An 18,191-nucleotide genomic window follows, 5' to 3' on the forward strand; every position below is an offset into this window, starting at 1 on the left:
CCAATATAAGCTTGTAGCATTAACCCTAGAAATAAAAACTAATAATTTTTAAAAGAAATATTAAAATTATTTTCAATGCCTTTTTACCTTATTATTTTTTTGGAAATCTAAAATAACTCAGTACGTCAAGGAAATAAGAAATATTTATCCTACCGATGAATAAAATAACGAGTTTCCAAATATTAAGATAATAGGAAGAATAGGAACCAAGACTTACTGAGAATATTGTGACCAATGACAAAGATTCTTCACTTAACCAAACTTTAGTCAGGCTCTCGAACCTTCTCCTAGGTGCCTCGGTGCACTTCCTTGTAAAATCTTATTTTAGCAAGAACTCTGCTAGATCAGTTTAGCAAAAGTCCTCCATCCTCCATCTGTTCCCCATCGATAGCTCATCGGATTTCTCATCCTCCACCATCCCCAGGCGATGTCTTGATCACCCTGGCCTGTCTTCAGCAAAGACGCTGTCAGCTCAAGTTAGCTTCCATCTCCCTTACCCCTGACATTTCTTTTTAGTAATTTTCCACCCACTTACCCCTACCCTGCTCCTTGGCTATGAATTCTCACTTGCCCATGCAGTATTCTGAATTGATCCCAGTTCTATAGTGGGGTCTCTTTTCCCCTATTGCAATAGTTCTGTTTTTACCATTACCAAAATCTTAACTACTATCTTAACTATATTTTAACTACTATTCAGCTTTGGTTTTTTCTTTGACACCAAGGACGGTCAGTTCCTTTTGCATACTTTCATTATTGAATCTTTACAGCGACCACTAAGTATGTTTTCTTATTCTCATTTCAAGTTTAGAAACTGAAAAGTAGAGAGATTATGATTTATTGAAGATCAAGTAACTACTTAGTGGTGGAGACAGAACTCAAGCCCAGATTTTTTGTGGATTTTTTAACATCCTGTTTTATTCCAAAAGTTGTGTCATTTCTAATTTTTACCTAGTGTTTCAAAATTTTTCCCAAATATAGAAAACATAAGAGCAGTTAAGTTAAACAGGCAGTTTTTACAATATGGGAAATGTAAATAGGTCCTTGTTCTAAGATACAGTAAATTCATCTTAACATCAACACATTTTGGAAAGAAGCCATCATCATTATATACAAGGGAGTTCCCAGAACTGAGCCAAAACAGAACTCTTGAAAATAGAATCACATGAACCTTTCATTTCATATTCTCTAGGGAAGTAAATGATGAATCTTCATCCCACATTAATGCTCCCTGCTGACTATCCCATCTTTGGGAAGAGTTGTGCTGCATTCCTGGAATGTTTGAGGTCATTACGAGAGATTGGCTACATTCTCATCCACACCCATCATTAAGGAAAATAGTGTCTAGATTCAGCTAGCTGGTGAGTACAAACTAACCGTTTATGACACAGAGCTGCCATCCTTTCTTGAACTTACAAAATAGCCTTCAAAGTATCTTCAGAGCAATACCTACCACCGATTTCTAAGAAAGTTTATCTCATTTTGCTGTTAATAATAATGATTTATTGTCTGTTAACTTCACACTAGCCAGGGAAAATAATTTAAGAAATTATTTGACTCCCAGGTGTAAGAGTGAGGCATTTTACCTGCAATCTATGAAGGAAGGGATGCTTCGTTTATGGAAGCATAGCAGTGCAAAGAACGCATACTTTCAAAACTTAGCTTGGCTCATAGATGTCTTTCTGGTCTGTTGGGATTCCTTTTTGAGAAGTCAAGAGAGCTCATTCCATGTATTTCATTAATTGGAGATAGATAGTAAGCGAAATATCACCTTCAAGTTGTTTATCTCCTTAAACATATCTTTCCTATCTCTAATTCAAATGGACATGATAAGGGACTTGAACCACGGCCAGAAAAGGGAAAGAAAAAGAATCTTCCTCTGTCCTCTTAGGTTCTGTGGCTGAGCCTGAAAATTAAGTGGACATTAGACAGATTAACAGAAAAGAAGCATACAAATTTTATTTAATATTTTTGTGTGCATATAGGAGCCTTCATAGGAAAAATGAAGACTTACAAGAGAATTAAGACTGAGAGCATATATACTTTTTTGAACCAAGAATGTTAAATTTCTGGAGAAATGGCAAGACAAAGGAAACTGGCTTAAGCTTTTAGGAGAGACAAATTTAGGGAAAGTGACTAGGAAATATAGGGGTAAACTAATGGAAGATTAGGGTTATTTTAGTAGATTTGTTTGTACAGATCCATTGTGGCATTGACTCCCAGTCTTCAGTGATAAGAATGTTCTCTTCCTGGTGCAGGGACAGCGTCTTTTTCATGGGAGCTATTATGACCTGCTTTTAGGTAGAAAGGGGGAGGTCAGAGAGCCCTTCCTTCATCTACTGTTTCTCAAGTGACTTCAGCTTAAAATAATCAACATGGTAAGGGGCTTACTTTGGGGTAACATGTTTTGAACACCTTCAACATCATTAGCAGTACAGGAAATGTGTTCTTTTAGCTATTGGAATCTCAGGAAATATAACACTTAAAGGAATTCTGTTAAAATTCCATTTAACCCATGCTCACCATCAAGTAACATAAAAGTCGCTAGAAGAAAAGATGGGGAGAGGCATTAACCTCCAATTTAACTGTAGTTTTGCTCTAATCATTGACCGCGTTAATTCGAGTCCAAGAGTTCAAAAAAGTGAACTACAGTGCACGCAACTGACAAAGGAAAACTTTCCAGAGAGGACACACGTCCAAAATCAAAAAGAAGGAAAAGAGTTTGTTTTCACAACGTGATTCCCAACACTCATATTAACCATTTTACAACACAGCTCTCAGTTTGCTGAATAAACTAGGCAATTGCTATATTCTGGAACCATTTGCTGGTTGACTTCAGAGCATGTGAGTAAGCCCTACCAAGGAAGGAATAAACTGATGTGAAAAGCTTGGCTCGCTCACACCTACCTTAGGACCACCTGTACAGAGCACTATTGAGCATCTATTTGATCAAAGGGCCAGTGAGGAAATGCAAAGATGACACAGCTCCTCTGGAGAACTATATTTCTTATGTGAAAATGAGAACAATTAGAAGAATGAGTATGGTAAATGCAACAATGAGTACAGTTGGGGTTTTATATTGATTGTAAAAAGCAGGGTTGGGGAAGACATGTGGAGGCAGACCAGTATACCCTGAAGTCTTCTTGAATCCCAGTTCCAAACTGAGACCACAAATGTGAACCTTCAGTGGTTGCTAATACATCCTCTGTTAGGTGGTCAAAGCACATAATTTGCTTCATGGTAAATGCAAAGTTCTTTTTGCCCCGGCAGTATTTAATTTTAGAAATGCCAGGAATCCATTTTAAGGAAATGGGCAGATAAGGCATTTGAATACTTAATGAATACTCTGAAGAAGACATTATTAAGTGAGTTCTTCAGAAAATATGCTATACAACGATGAAAAAATACAGCCGAGAAAATGGCCAGAGTCAGAGGCTGCTTGCCTGACACTTGACTCAAATACAGATGTTTTATAATCAACCAATTCAATCGTGAAGAAAGCCTGAAGCTCAGAATTAAGATAATTGTCTTGTCTGACAATTGACTCATATAAACATTACTGGGACCTATCTTCCTGATCATCTTTTAAGGAAGCGCTAGACCAACAGGAGTTTCCTGACTTAAAGGATGTCAGAAAATTGTTTTCACATCACAGTGCCTTTAGGAAAACAGAGGTATTTTCCCACTCTCCCTTTATACCTCAATTTTCTCCATTTTAATAGAGATTTATCAAATAAAAATTATGAATAAACTTTTAGCATGCTGTTCTTCTGAGCCTCTAAGCCTTCAATTGACCCCATCAGGGTTGGTGTGAAGAAGCACCTGTACGACCATCCAAAGTCAGGCCACGGCCCACCATCTGTCCAGGAGAAATGGACTAGGAGGTTGTCTGTCATCCGTCAGGCCTGTCTTGGCACTCAGAGTAGAAATCAATCATCTTCTGAATCAACGCAGGAAGTCATTTTCACATTAACGTACAATAGATCATCTACAGGGGCCATTTTGGATAGAAATTGCCCTTTCGTGACCGTGTAATGCTTATTGCAGACGCTGCAGGGTGATTATCATTAAATCAGTATGTGTTTGACTTCGTCTTAGGGCCTTGAAGCGCATTTCTCTCTTTTGCTGCTGAGAGGTCCTGGAGCCTTTCTGCTTTGTGTGTGAGAGAGAGCTTTATATAAATAAACCAGATTCAAAGAAGGCTGGTGTGTATTCTAGACGGAAAAGCAGTGAACTTGACTTTAATAAGGGCTACATACCAGTGCTTCAGACAGAAAATCTCCCAAACACAGATACATACATATTTACACAGTCTGTTAGCTTTCTCAGAAATCTCATTTTCTTCAAGAATCGCGGCATTTCTCTTTATTACAATATGCACTTTGTATTTAAGTTTTAAGTCTCCCTTGAGGACCGTATTTCAACACATCAACAATATTCGGCCCTCCTTGAAAGTTCCCACAAGCAGAAAATAAGAAAGAAAGAGAAAAGGTAGAGTTGGGAGTGCGAGGTGTTGACCTAGAATCACTCAGGGGAAAGGACTGTCTCGACTCACCTTGTGTGATCAAGTTCATGCCTCAGCCCAATTAAAGATGACTGTATTTACATACGTGTAGAATATTCAAAATCATCCTAACTGCTGAGACTCTGCTTGACATTCATCCCCACTGGAAAACAGAGAAGATATTCTTGTCTCCTTACGTGCTGGTCTGAGATCAATATGAAGCATTATCAAAGAGCGTCTTCTGTGTTGTTTGAATCCTACTTGTTCCATGCAACCTGTCTCTCATCCCTGGCTCACATGATCACCTTGGTTCTACATCCCTATACTGATGTTCTCAAACTTACTATCTTGGTTTTGGCTATCTCTACCAATGTAGGCCAACAGTGGTTGTTGCTACTGGGGTTTTTTAACACATTGTGTCTCCCAACATGAATGTCTACCCACCTGTATTTCATGCTTGCCACTGTTGTCTGTTGCCTCCCAAGATGACAAAGGATTGATTTAATAAGTCCAAGAGCATATGGACTAGAGTTTATGAGGCCTTCATTGATCATATTTCCTGTGTGCCGCTGATACTTAAACACCTTTGGCCTCACTTAGCGCAGTCATGGAACAGACAAAAATATCATCCTAAACAATTAGGAAGAACAGACAAGAAAAGGCTTTATCTGCTCACAAATTAGAAGATTTGATTTGAGACAACAGCAGAACACTTGGGTTCTGTGAGTAACAGCAGAAAGGATACTCTTCTTATTTACCCTGGAGAAGAATATGGGCAGGATGGGGCAATGCCACTATTCACTAAAATCCAAAGAAAGGCATTTTTCAGGAAAAGAGGCCTTAGTTATCTTCTCAGACTAAGTATCAATCCTTGGTACCTTCCTATCTACTCCAGCTAGCAAACTTTCTTCCTGGCATGGATGTACTAGGAAAGGAAATTGCTAGAGGAGCCCAACTTAAGAAAGAAAATGGTAGTTTTTTAAATGAGATTGCGTTTACTTCCGTAGAACTTAATTCAGAAGCATTCTTCTGAATCAGTCATGCTCATTCACACAATACTAAACTGACCCCTCACAAATTATCTTGATTTTACTTTCTCTATGGTCCATGTTGGGAAGAAAGTGAATTTCTAATCCTACTCTTACGAACATCAAACTTAGTCTGTTGGTATGTTTTAGTTAAAGAAATACCTGGTTCACATCCTCTCTCTCCTCCCCCTAATTTCCCATTTCCACTTTTACATCATAAGTATGTCTTTGCTGGCTTCCAGAAGGGTTTGGCACTCCCGTATGTTCATCAGCATTTTATGCAGATGAAAGAACATGGCATGGAGGAAGAGGCTTTATTTGTGAACTTGCTGTTCTCTCAGGAATAACCAAAGCTCTTTCTACTGATATCCTTGGGCAGAAAAATATTCTAAGTATAAAGAGGAATCTGAGCAAAGCTATGCTTTTTAGTGGGTAGAACTTATTTTCAAGAGGACTTCACAGGACTCAGAGAAGAGCATTCAGATAGAATAAGTCAAGTGTCGCCTGTCATAGCAGATACTCCCCGAAATTTTTGAAACTAATCATGCTGTTTTAGAGATTCCTATTATTTATGGACCAAGTTGATTGACTCACTCTGTGATAAGTACTCAGGCATTGGAAGTTTTCAGATGACACTTAAGGGGCCTATGTACACAAATAGAGGGACCCACTGATTTAAAACAACATCAGATAAACTAGGTTACAGATGACCCAAAAAAATGGCAGCCATCCTATGATAACCTATTCTTCCCAGCATGTTTCTCATGTCAATTGCCTTTTATTCCAGACAAAATCCGTTTTCCTATTTCTTTGGGACACCAATATGTAAGATAATATGATAATAATAGCTCCCATTTTTTGAATGACTTCTGTGTGCCAGATGCTAAGTATTTTTCTCTTTTTACTTTTATACCAGGTTGGCAAGGACAGCATTATTATTCCTATTTTACAGATGAGAAGCCTAAAGATCAGAGAGGTTGACAGACTCGCTTAAGGTCTCAGACGTCGTAAGGAATGGAGATGGGATTTGAACCCAAGTCTGAATCCGAATACCTTGCTTCTTCCTCTAAACTAAACCTTCTTTTCACGTTATGTTTCCTGTTATGTGATGGAAACCAATGTCAATATTTGTAAAATACCAATGTCAATTTTTTCCCAAATAAATCGTTTATTTCAGCAAACACTGATTTGTCAGGTATTTCTCAGCTAGCTTTACGGACCATTTGTATATATGGGTCAAATGGAAAGTGCTTCTCCCACCCAGCTCTTGGCCCGTTCCCCACTCTCACCTTCCCCTGATATGCTGAAGCAAATCCTGATGATGGTAAGTAAGGCCAAAAATTTAGGCAAGAGTTTCTATAATTAGTTCCATTTATTCATTCTGTGACATTTCCTTGAGCCTCAAGACAGTTCTGCCCTTTCTGAAGGAATAAACATTTCCAAATAATTTAATTTTTTTTTTAATATGTGCATGCCACAAGCTTGATATATATTCACACATAACCCATTCAACATTTTGGAAAACATGCTTATGTCTCCTCCTTTCTATTGCATTGGTAGCATTGATGAATAGTTTCTGTTGTTAACAGAGGCAAATCAGAGAGATGCAAACGCTTACATACACACCACAATCTATCTGGAATGATCAAGATAACTAAGGGAACTGTAATCTGCCATGTTTCCAAAGGAAAAGCTTCAGACTAAAACCTTTAGATAGTTTTTCCAGCTCTCCCATTCCCTCAGATTCTATGATAAATTTTCAGTTAATACTCTGTACTTGGGATTAAAATTCATCAAAACAGTAAGATAAGAGGAGAATGGCATAAATTCCTAGACAGAAGATTTCTCTAAACACCCGTTTATTGAATATTTAATATGCCTAAGGTAAATGATAATGTTGGAATTGAAAATATGATTAAGCAAGAAATTTAGAAAGAACATATGTTGAATGATTTGGGGAGGATTAAATAAGTGATGAATTTACTTGATGGAATAGTATGCAGACATTAAGAGGGATGGTTTCAAAGACATAAACTTACGGGGAACTTTTTGATAAATGTTAAGATGAGAGGGAGAAGAAGGCTGCTATATGTATAGTAGGATTGTTGAGTTATTTTTTTTTTTAAACAGCTCTATACTGGAAAAACCTACAATGCGATAAACCAAAACAATGGTTTTTCATAAACAATGGAATGATGGGTGATTTTGTTGCTTTTATATTTGTCAACTTTATGAAAACACTATAAGCAAGGAGTGATAGATTTTCTAGAGGCATAATGCTTCTCAATGGCATGGACTAGAGACACTAACGCTGCCTAAGGGAGCTAGTGAGAGATCACAAGAGTGTTGAGCTGGTATTTGAGGAGAGGTTCAAGCAAAGGGGGAGGAAAGGACATTCCAGGAAGAATTGTAAGAGTGCCTGGCATTCTCAGGAGCAGTGGTAGTGTGTCCTGTACTTGGCCTAAGCAGATCATGACTAAAATGCTACAACTATTATTAGGTTGTAATCAAGGCAAGTCTCTCCACAGGTGGACCTTAAATAAGCAAATAGGAATTGAGATAAGAGCAAAGCGATGCCTGGGATATTACAGTGTATGAAACATTTCAAGTAATTTTGACAACTCTCCTACACTTCAATAGCTGTAATCTCCTATCACCCTCCTATTTGGGGTATCATATGGTTACTTATACTTAGTCCTATGCAATTTTCAGTAATTGTAAAGTAAGAGGGCCACAAGATGAGGACGGAGAGAGATAGACAAAGCCAGGTAATATTCTGTCCTACAGTCAATTAAGGGCCAGCAACGGCTCTTTTTAAGCCCAGAATAAATCTGTATGCATACATTCAACTCATCCTTGACAAGGTAACCAAGAATATACATGAGGAAAGGACGGTCTCCAACAAATGGTATTGGAAAAACTGGGTATGTGAGTACAAAAGAATGAAACTGGATCATTACCTTACACCATGTATAAAAGTCAACTCAAAATGGATTAAAGACTTAAATGTAAGAACTTAAACTATCAAACTCCTAAAAGAAAACTTGGAGAAAGACCATTGGTAATGATTTCTTGGTCATGACACCAAAAGCACAAGCAGCAGAAGAAAAAGTAGATAAGTGGGACTACATCAAACTAAAAATCTTCTGCACAACAGAGGAAACAATCAACAAAATGAAAAGGCAGCCTACAGAGTGTGAGAAAATATTTGCAAACCCTATGTCTGATAAGAGGTTAATATCCAAAATACGTAAGAAATCATTTCAACTCAACTCAATTCAAAACAAATGATAAAGACAAATAACTCAATTAAAAAACAGTCAAAGGAATTGAACAGATCCGTCTCCAAAAGAGACATCTCTAATCATTAGAGAAATGCAAATCAAAACGATAATGTGATATGACCACACACTTGTTAGGATGGCTATTGTATTAAAAAAAAAAAAAAAGATAAATGTCAGCAAGGATGTGGAGAAATTGGATCTCTTTTACACTGGTAGTAAGAATGTAGAATGATGAAGCCACTACGGAAAACAGCATGGAGATTCCTCAAAAACTTGAAATATTTGGGGCCAACCCGGTGGTGTAGAGGTTAAGTCCACATGCTCTGCTTTGGTGGCTTGGGGTTCACAGGTTCAGATCCTTGGCATGGACCTACACACTGTTTATCAAGCCATGCTGTGGCAATGTCCCATATACGAAGTAGAGGAAGGTTGGCACAGATGTTTGCTCAGGGCCAATCTTCCTCATACACACACACACAAAATTAAAATAGAACTGCCATATGATCCAGCAATCCTGCTTCTGGGTATTTATCCAAAAGAATTGAAATCAGGATCTTGAAGAGATACCATGTTCATTGCAGCGCTATTCACAATAGCCAAGACTTGGGAATCACGTAAATGTCCATCACAGATGAATGGATAAAGAAAATGTGGTATATACATACAATGGCATAGTATTCAGCCTTAAAAAAGAAGGAAACTCTGCCGTCTGCAACAATGTGGATGAACCTAGAGGACATCATGCTAAGTGATATCAGCCAGTCACAGAAGGACAAATACTGCATGGTCCCACTTCTATGAGATATCTAAAATAGTCAAATCATAGAAGCAAATAATAGAGTGGTGGGTGCCAGGGGCTGGGGGAGGGGGAAATGGGGAATTGTTCAACAGGCATAAAATTTTAGTTATGCAAGATGATTAAGTTCTAGAAATCTGCTGTACAACATGGTGCCATAGTTAACAATACTGTATTATACACTTAAACATTTGTTAAGAGGGTAGACCTTGTGCTGCTTTCTCACCACAATTTAGAAAGAGAGAGAAAGACGCAGCAGAGGCTCTTTATGAGAGAGTGACAGAAGCCAATTTATTTCTGTAAGAAAATCTTTCTTGTAGCTGTGTGAAGGATGATCTGGATCCGGAGAGAAACCAGAGGCAGGAAGTCCAGAGGGAGAGCTGTAAAACGGTTCCAAGGAACAAGGTAGAGAGGAGAGGCAATAATTGTAAAAAACTGGCAAATTAAAAATTGCCTCTGTTACATTACTCCCTAACTCTATGATCTGGGATAAGCCTCTTTGCCTCCATTTCTTCACTTGTAAATTGAGGGTGATGAGCCTTCTTCAAAACACCACTGTGAGAAGTAAGGTATGAGAAAGTATTTTATAAGGTGCTAAACCCTACAAAATGACAAGGTTTTAGTTGCTGCATTGTAATTAGTAGTGGGTATATCAGTATCATCACATTGCACCATCCTGACATGGCGTATATTTTGAAAACATATACTATAGGCAGACAAGGAAAACAGATGAGAATCTCTGCACGTAGTAAGAAAGTTTCTAAGAAACAAATATGGTATAGCAGTCATGTGGATGCATTTTATAATGCAAGGCTTCGGTTCTTGTCTAAAATCAGGTATGAAGATTAATATTTTTCATTTGAAAATATGCAGTAAAAAAGAATCACTGGCTTCTATCATCTACTTTTGTGATACTGGAAAATCACCAAATAAAATGTTTATTTTCAAAAATGTACATTTTATCTGGCTAAGACCAGTGTTAGTGCAGCTTGAATGTGTGGGATGTTTCCACTTTTCCCAAGACTATCTCTTGAGTTGAAATTTCTTCTGAACAATCCTTAGAATGAAAGAGAAGAAACATATCATTTTTTCTCAATCTTGAATAATATTTGGATCCAATTAAAAAAATGCTTAGACTAAAATAATTTAGATATAATGTCAAACACAAATAAAACTAAGAATAAATACTTTATATTTATAGCGTATAGTCAACCATAAACCAAACAAATTTCAAGTTAAGAACAGCCAAACAAAACATTTTAAATATTCAAATTAATGATTAATAATGACAGGTGGCGTTGGGTTTAATAGACGATGCAGCCTCAGATCTAGTTCTGGGTTTGATCTGTCTCTGATTTTTACATAAATCCTACAAACGTAAGAATTGCCTCTTCACATGTGTGTATTATATGAAGCAGAACAGTTTCACAAATTTTCTAGCTCAGAATAATGACAACTTACCCAACAAGCAATCTTCAAGTGCCAACCTAACACATAAAAATGAGTAAAGCTGTCGTGTTTATTTAAAGTTCAGGTTAACATTATTGCTTTGGTGAAATCGACATTAAATATTTTTCTATTTTATTGATTGCTAAAATTAAAAGCAGCAAATTTCTTCGTTGCATGTTTAGTGCCCACTTATCATTGCTGAATTATTGCAGGTTGGTATTAGAAACATTTGCATAAAGCAGCCATTTGCAGTGAGAATGTGGGACAGAGGTACCGACTGACTCAAGACTGTCTATTTCAAGTGTTTTGAAAACTTCGCTGTGCAGTGACGTAGCTTCCACTTTGCGCAAACACATTATCACACCCCAGTGTAGACTTAGGCAGATGTGACTGGGTGCTCCCTTAGAAGATGGACATCGAGATGGGCAGAATTTGTGGGAAGCAGTTTGCTGACCTCAATCTGAGATATTGTGGTCTAAGGTAAATCCCAATCTGTGCTTATTTATGAGAAAAATATATATACTTCCAAACCATAGTTCCCTTTTACTCTAAGATTAAAGTCATGACTAAGACAACAGGAAAACAGAGTGATGGAGATTTATTTCTTTAGGAAAAGAGAACACAGTTAATTAACCTAGACTTAACTAGAGTAAGAGATAATAGCTGGTGAGCAGACAATATGTAATTTAGATAACAGAGAGAAAACTGACATGCTGGTCTGTTGCTAGGACGACAAGCTTTGGGGAGTCGAGGCAGAGAGGGAGCTGTAACGAGGTTAACGGAGAGGTTGAAAAAGTAGACACACACATATATTTTGTTCACTCTCTTTGTTTGGAGCCAAACAGGTTGTTGGGGAAAAACACTACAGAAAAAGAAAAACAAAAAACAAATTCACCAGAAAATAAGTCAACCCCTGGGAATTATCTCACAATTTACACGGAATAATGCAGACATATAGAGAACGTTCCCTTTAGAATACATCCCAATGAAAACTTAATATGCAAAGTCTTTGGGAAAACTATATGTTTATGCTTCAGCAAACGTGACGGCAGCCATGCCACCAGTAATCACTGATGTTTACCAACTCAGTCCTAATGACCTTTGAGAAATAGCTCATTAACGATCAGCACTCTTTTTGAAACCACCTCTGATCCAAATGATTTTACTGACTGGGAAAATGGTAAGGAGCAGAGAACAAAGTGGGGCCCCTCGTATCACATGGTTGTTTTCTAAATCACTTATTGTAAATACAAGATTATTACTTTGCAGTTGTACATTTTTCCCAGTGATTAAGTCACTCGGTCAGGGGCTGAGGTATATGACATTTATTCTTCTGTAAATTTGCTGTTTTTGAGATCTCATGTCTTGGATTTTTAAAAATCAATGTGAAAAATGGCAACTCTCACGTCTGAGGTGATTATTTTCCCTGTACATCTTTTCATTTACTTGTGATTTTTTGGTAGCAGTATCTTTTTCTTTTTGTGTGAGCCATTCCAAACCAGGTATCTGAAAAATAATTATGGCAACTTTCTTACTCTAAAGTTTTTTTTTTTAACTTTAACTCTTTAATTCATCTGAATTTTAAGCTGTGTGAGGTGCAGATCCACATCCTGCTTTAACATCTCTCTCTTCCACGTAGGAGCTTTTTGACCTCCAATCCTCCATTTTTCCGCAGGGGCTCACGGCTGCTTCCAGCTTATTTCAGCCAATGAGATATCAACTCTGAACTTTAGCTTTCAACAGGGGATGCTGGAAAACCAAACTCCTTTCAGATCCAAAGGACTGGGTATATTCAAACAAGAATTTATTTAAATTATAAACAGTGATTAAATGTCTCTATATCTTTGGACTGGAGCTCCTACCTAGAATTCCTAGTTCTCAGGTAACTTGTAAAGAAATTATTTATTTTTTTTATTATATGACTCTTTCTAAAACATATTTTTAAAACTCCAACTTGTAACATGTTAACATCTGGAGCCTGCTCACAGCCTTAACTCTGATTTAGACAATGTCAAACATCAGGCATTTTAAATGTTAAAAGCATTAGAAGTGACCCACCCAAATAGAAAATGGGACAATCTAATTTGTTTATTTCAATGCATTCTTGAAATTTATCACTTTGACCAGGATCTGCAGATAGACTGTTGGCTAAAAGTACTGGCTTATTTCTACTGTCCTCACTCCGTGTGTTTGTATGTATGTGTGTGAGAGAGAGAGAGACAGAGAGAGATAGACAGAGAGAGAGAGAGAGAGATGAGGTAGCTGTCCAACTTTATGCATTGCACCAGGTATTTGATTAAACCTCGGAGCCCATTTACCTACGCATTATTAAAGCACAATGCAATGGACTCAAACTATCATCAGATCTTTGAATTGAACTCTTTTCCTAAAACTCTGGAATCCCAAACAGCAGGGTAGAGTTCCAGAATATCTCAGCACCTTTCCTGTATTTAAGCAACACATGACTAGGAAGTGAAGTGACAACAGAACAAATGAATTTGAACACTGTCTATCCTCAAAGGTAAATTTCTAGGTAATCATATGCAGCATGTCCAAGAAATATGAATCATGGTGACTAAAAAAGAAATTGATTTCAGAATCTGTTTTCCTTGACCTCAATTAAGATTTCAGGTAAAGAATCATTTTATTTGAAAGTGCAAGTAGAAATCAAATGTAAAAAATTACAAAAATAAGAAAAACAGGGGGCCAGCCCCTTGGCATAGGGATTAAGTTTGCATGTTCCACTTCAGCAGCCCAGAGTTCACCGGTTCCCAGGTGCAGATCTACACACACCACTTGTCAAGCCATGCTGTGGTTGGCATCCAGCATATAAAAGAGAGGAAGGTGGGCACAGATGTTAGCTCAGGGCCAATCTTCCTCAGCAAAAAGAGGAGGATTGGAGGCAGATGTTAGCTCAGTGCCTCGGGATATTCACAAAGTAGTGTAACCATCACCACCATCCATTATTTGGATATTTTCATTGCCCCAACATAAATAACTTTTTAGTTCTTTTTGCTCTTGCTTTAAGAATTCTGTATTTCTGAATAAGCATAAGAGGCATTTTGTTCATTTGGCAATGGCTGTGTCAAATCTAAAACGAAGAAAAAAATAAGTCAAACTTCAGCCAGTTGGCATGAAGGGGATAAGAAGAAGTAATCATTTTATTTGTTGTCTTTAGAAATGTAAAGGTTTCTGGAAAGAATCCTCAAATCTTAATTTTCAGTAATGGAAATTCAAGAAAGGAAAATACGCCAAACATCAAATTTTATCATTCAAATTTTTTGAAGCCGTAATAGGCTGTTTGTAAGGCGAATTTCTACCTAAGATCACAAAGGCGTTGGTTAGAGATCCCTTTGAAAGACCGGACTATTCTAAGGAGGAGACAAACTTACTTAGATTGCATCCTAGCCTTTGGCTCTGGCAATGTGTCAGATATATTATGAGATTACACAGCAATAGAATGTTTTTATAGTGCCTATTCATACAGAAAATGTTCTCTGTAGCCCTATGCAAACTGTTAAAGACAGGATAGATGCTGTATTACAGCGTCTAACTAGAAATAAAGGCTTGCGTTCATTTTATATTCACAAGGCTTATATAATTCTTAGTCCTTTGTGTGATTTATTTTAACTTTGCACTGCGTGAGTTGGAAGAAAGCTCAGCAGTCAAGTTACTCGGGGGCATTAGTCCTGACTCTTTGTCACGGTCATTGCTGCACTGGAGTAAGTTCTCTTTCATAATTTTCTCCCAAACATGACTTCAGGTGTTTACCAAATCAACAATAAAAATGGTTTTTAACCATTTAGTCACTTGGATTTATTACAGAATTTTTCTGATTTTCGGGTGTTACCCACCCCCCAAAGGACCACTTTTCAAAACTTTTCGAAAGTAGTTGAAACTTTTTTAAAGTAGAAATTCCTGGGTCAGTCCTGCCTACTGAAACGGAATCTCTGGGCTTAACAGGCTGAGAATCCAGACTTTTAATAAACATCCCAGGCGGTTCCTTATGAAGTTGTCTCACCCCTTTCTGAGAGAGAGAATTTGGGAGGCACTGGAAAACTATAGTACAGCAGGATTTGAGAAGCAACTTGTTCAGAATTCTGGGCTGTGATGTTTTAAGACAGAAAATCATTAGGATGAAAGTGCCATGAAGGCAGCCACTTTCTCTGCCTTGTTCCCCACTCTTCCTAACACTTACTACCTCACTGCACGCACACAAATGTTTGTAAGATGAAAGAATTTTCTTTATGAGCAGATCTCAGATTGAACTTGAAGTCACTTCCGCAAAAAGTAGGCATGTGGACAAAGGAATCCAGAATGAAATGAGTATTTCATATGACTATTTCTACAAAGACCTCTGGTTATTTTAGAGTCAAGAAAATTCTAGACATTTTGGTGGAAAGTACATTCTGATTAGATTTACCTTTCTGGATGTCCACTAAATCAAAAGAAAATGGACAAAGAGACTAAAGAATGCATTAGAAGCCTTTCCTACGCCCTAAATATTTGTTGGAAACAGTTTTTCTAGAACGTTTACTAGAATGATAGAAGGCTGGCCTTCTATCCAGTGCTTTGCCCTGTTTACCGTATTTGAGAGGATGATGTGCCACACCTTACTCACCCAGTAACTGTACCTGTTGACTCACTTCATTCCCTGGAGACACAGCCTCCACTCTGTCTGGAGAAGGAAGAGAAAACAGAAGGACGAGCACAGCTGGTTCCTCAGGCAGCGTGACTGGATTTCTTTCTCAGCTTTTGTGTTCTCGTAGAAATGTTATCTTAATCTCAACTGACAAGAATGTTCTTCAAACAAAACTCCGAAGTAGAAGGCTAGAGGAATGCTTCAGGGAGATCCAAAAACAAAATAGGATCCGCACAGCAATTACATTTAGAAACTGAAACTCGTTACCCACAATTTAGACGGTAGACGGAAAGACAAGTTGTTCCTTTCCATTTGGGAGTGAAGATTATAATAGATCATAATAGTGGCTTTTCACATTAAATAATGTTTTTCCATTTCTGTGAAAATGCCTTGATGTCAAAAAGAAAAGGGAGAAAATAAATCTCTGTAGCAGCAATAATTCACTTATTCTTTCATCCAGCAGGTAATAACACCTACTGTGTGCCTGATTTGGGTCTAAGCAGAGAAAGAGAGAATTTTCATAATGGCTCTAAAGGAGAGGATCTCGGGGCACTCTGAGGCATACCTCCAAAGACCAGGGATGAGGGAAGTCCTCTCAGAGAGATGAATTCTTGTCCGTAGGCAATACGGAGAGTTTAGAAATTGAAATTGGAAACATTTTAAAGCAGTATATAAGATTGTTTTTCTATGTAAATTTAGCTGAGATTATCACTGAAAGCTCTGTGTGTCTTAAGCATGAATAACTCATAGAAGGAGAAAAAGCAGCTCTGTGCTGTCTGTGGGAGGGAGGGATGGGATTGAAATGTTGCTGATAATCCATTCTGCATTAAACATAACTATTGAGGCCAGCCCAGTGGCATAGAGGTTATGTTCTCACACTCCACTTTAGCAACCAGGGGTTCACAGGTTTGGATCCCAGGTGCAGACCTGCACACTGTTCATCAAACCATGCTGTGGTGGCGTCCCACATACAAAATAGAGGAGGATTGGCTCAGGAGTTAGCTCAGGGCCACTCTTCCTCAAGTGGAAAAAAAGAAGAGGAAGATTGGCTACAGATGTTCGCTCAGGGCCAATCTCCCTTACCAAAAAAATAAATAAATAGGGGCCAGCCTGGTGGCACAGTGGTTAAGTTCACACCCTCTGCTTTGGCAGCCTGGAGTTCACCATTTAGGATCCCAGGCACAGACCTACACATCGCTCATCAAGCCCTGCTATGGCAGGCATCCCACATATAAAGTAGAGGAAGATGGGCACAGATGTTAGCTCAGGGCAAATCTTCCTCAGCAAAAAAAAAAAAAATGGGAAGGATTGGCAGCTGATATTAGCTCAGGGCTAATCTTCCTAAAATAAATAAATAAATAAAAAATAAATAACTATTGATCTTCACATGGTTCAGACGTGATGCTGATAAAGAAATTAGGAGAGAAGGAGAATTCCCCCAGGAGTACCTGGGGGGAGCAGTCTTGAATCATAAAGCTGTGTTTGTTTTTAATTTTTAATCATCACTTTGGGAAGGAGGATTCATTTTATTCTTTAAGGACACGAGGGGCTTTTTTTTTCCTTCCTTCATTCTTCTTTCTTCTTTCTTCTTCCCTTCCTTCTTTTCCTCTCTCTCTGTCTCTCTCTCTTTTTCTTGTCGTAAACCTCAGACCTCTAAGAAGGACAAACTTGACACACTAGCAGTCGCTCTTTTGTATCCACTCTACAAGTTCCACGACACTGCAGGGGACACAGGAGTCACTCAGGCATTCTCTGATGACAGGGGAGGAATGGAGAGAAGGGCTAACGTGAAGGAAGGTAATTGTGGTTGGCACAGAAGGGAATCTGAGGAATGAGATCAAAGAGTGGAACCAAAATATATTAAGCATGTTTTCAGCACCGACTGTTGACACTGCCTTCTGGCCTTTCTTAAAAGATGCAAGAGTTAAAATAATAAATAACAAATGACTGACAGTAACATTTCTGAGCTCTTTCACGCCCATTCTCTACTCCTCTGTCCTTATGATACTACCAGAACTGGGAGACATTTTAGGCCAAACAGGCTGAGAGGAAAAGAGTAAGCAAGGAGAAGAATTCCAGGTGTGATGGAAAGGGAACATGCCATAGTCTTCAGAGCAATGATCGGGACACACTGCCTTCCCAGTCTGGGGCTTGGGAGGGAGACAGGCGGTAAGGCCGCAGCACATCTGATCATAGAACCCCTGCACTTGAGCAGTAGTTCCCGGCCTGTCAACCAGCATCCTCACGCTTCAGTGTTTATGGATGGGAGGGGTGCTCGTTGAAAACGCAGAGTACTAAATTCCATTGACGTGCTTCTGACAGCGTGCTTCTCTTTGAGAGATCCCAGCTAAGAAATGAAGTGCAAGTTCCTTGCAACAGAATGTAGAGTCTGTTGGGAAACTGAAAGAAGCCAAATTGACCATTTAATCATCAGCTTCTCAGGGCAAATCTTGACTGCTCTCAGTGATTAGAGGTAGGTGTTGGCTGAGAT

At 38.3% G+C, this 18,191-nt stretch overlaps 3 protein-coding genes across 13 annotated transcripts in view; 2 read left to right on the top strand and 1 right to left on the bottom strand.

The window, feature by feature from the left end:
- The window catches only part of LOC138916617 (ubiquitin carboxyl-terminal hydrolase 25-like), a 93,371-nt gene extending 86,661 nt beyond the window's left edge, over nt 1-6,710 (top strand). For 2 of the 4 annotated variants that reach the window (XR_011423893.1, XR_011423894.1), the window contains 2 exons: nt 1,190-1,358; nt 6,446-6,710. Coding sequence is in view for 2 of the 4 variants with exons in the window: in XM_070229570.1 (XP_070085671.1) it covers nt 6,446-6,485 (40 nt within the window). In the remaining 2 variants the exon portion in view is untranslated. The remainder of the gene's footprint in view (nt 1-1,189; nt 1,359-6,445) is intronic. The other 2 variants (XM_070229570.1, XM_070229573.1) reach the window with 1 other exon arrangement.
- The window catches only part of LOC138916597 (olfactory receptor 4A5-like), a 102,514-nt gene that overhangs the window by 17,414 nt on the left and 66,909 nt on the right, over nt 1-18,191 (top strand). The window lies entirely within an intron of this gene.
- The window catches only part of LOC138916588 (ubiquitin carboxyl-terminal hydrolase 25-like), a 157,965-nt gene that overhangs the window by 10,791 nt on the left and 128,983 nt on the right, over nt 1-18,191 (bottom strand). For 2 of the 8 annotated variants that reach the window (XM_070229519.1, XM_070229517.1), the window contains 2 exons: nt 15,680-15,736; nt 11,640-11,920 (listed from right to left, as the gene is read on the bottom strand). The exons of 1 other annotated variant lie outside the window; for it this stretch is intronic. In XM_070229519.1, coding sequence (XP_070085620.1) covers nt 11,877-11,920; nt 15,680-15,736 — 101 coding nt within the window. In that variant the 3' untranslated portion in view covers nt 11,640-11,876. Of the gene's footprint in view, nt 1-11,639; nt 11,921-15,679; nt 15,900-17,591; nt 18,101-18,191 lie in introns of those variants that run through there. 5 more of the 8 variants (XM_070229520.1, XM_070229516.1, XR_011423877.1 and 2 more) reach the window with 4 other exon arrangements.

The sequence above is a fragment of the Equus caballus genome, chromosome 12 (assembly GCF_041296265.1).
Source record: "Equus caballus isolate H_3958 breed thoroughbred chromosome 12, TB-T2T, whole genome shotgun sequence".
In the NCBI taxonomy this organism is placed as follows: Eukaryota; Metazoa; Chordata; class Mammalia; order Perissodactyla; family Equidae; genus Equus; species Equus caballus.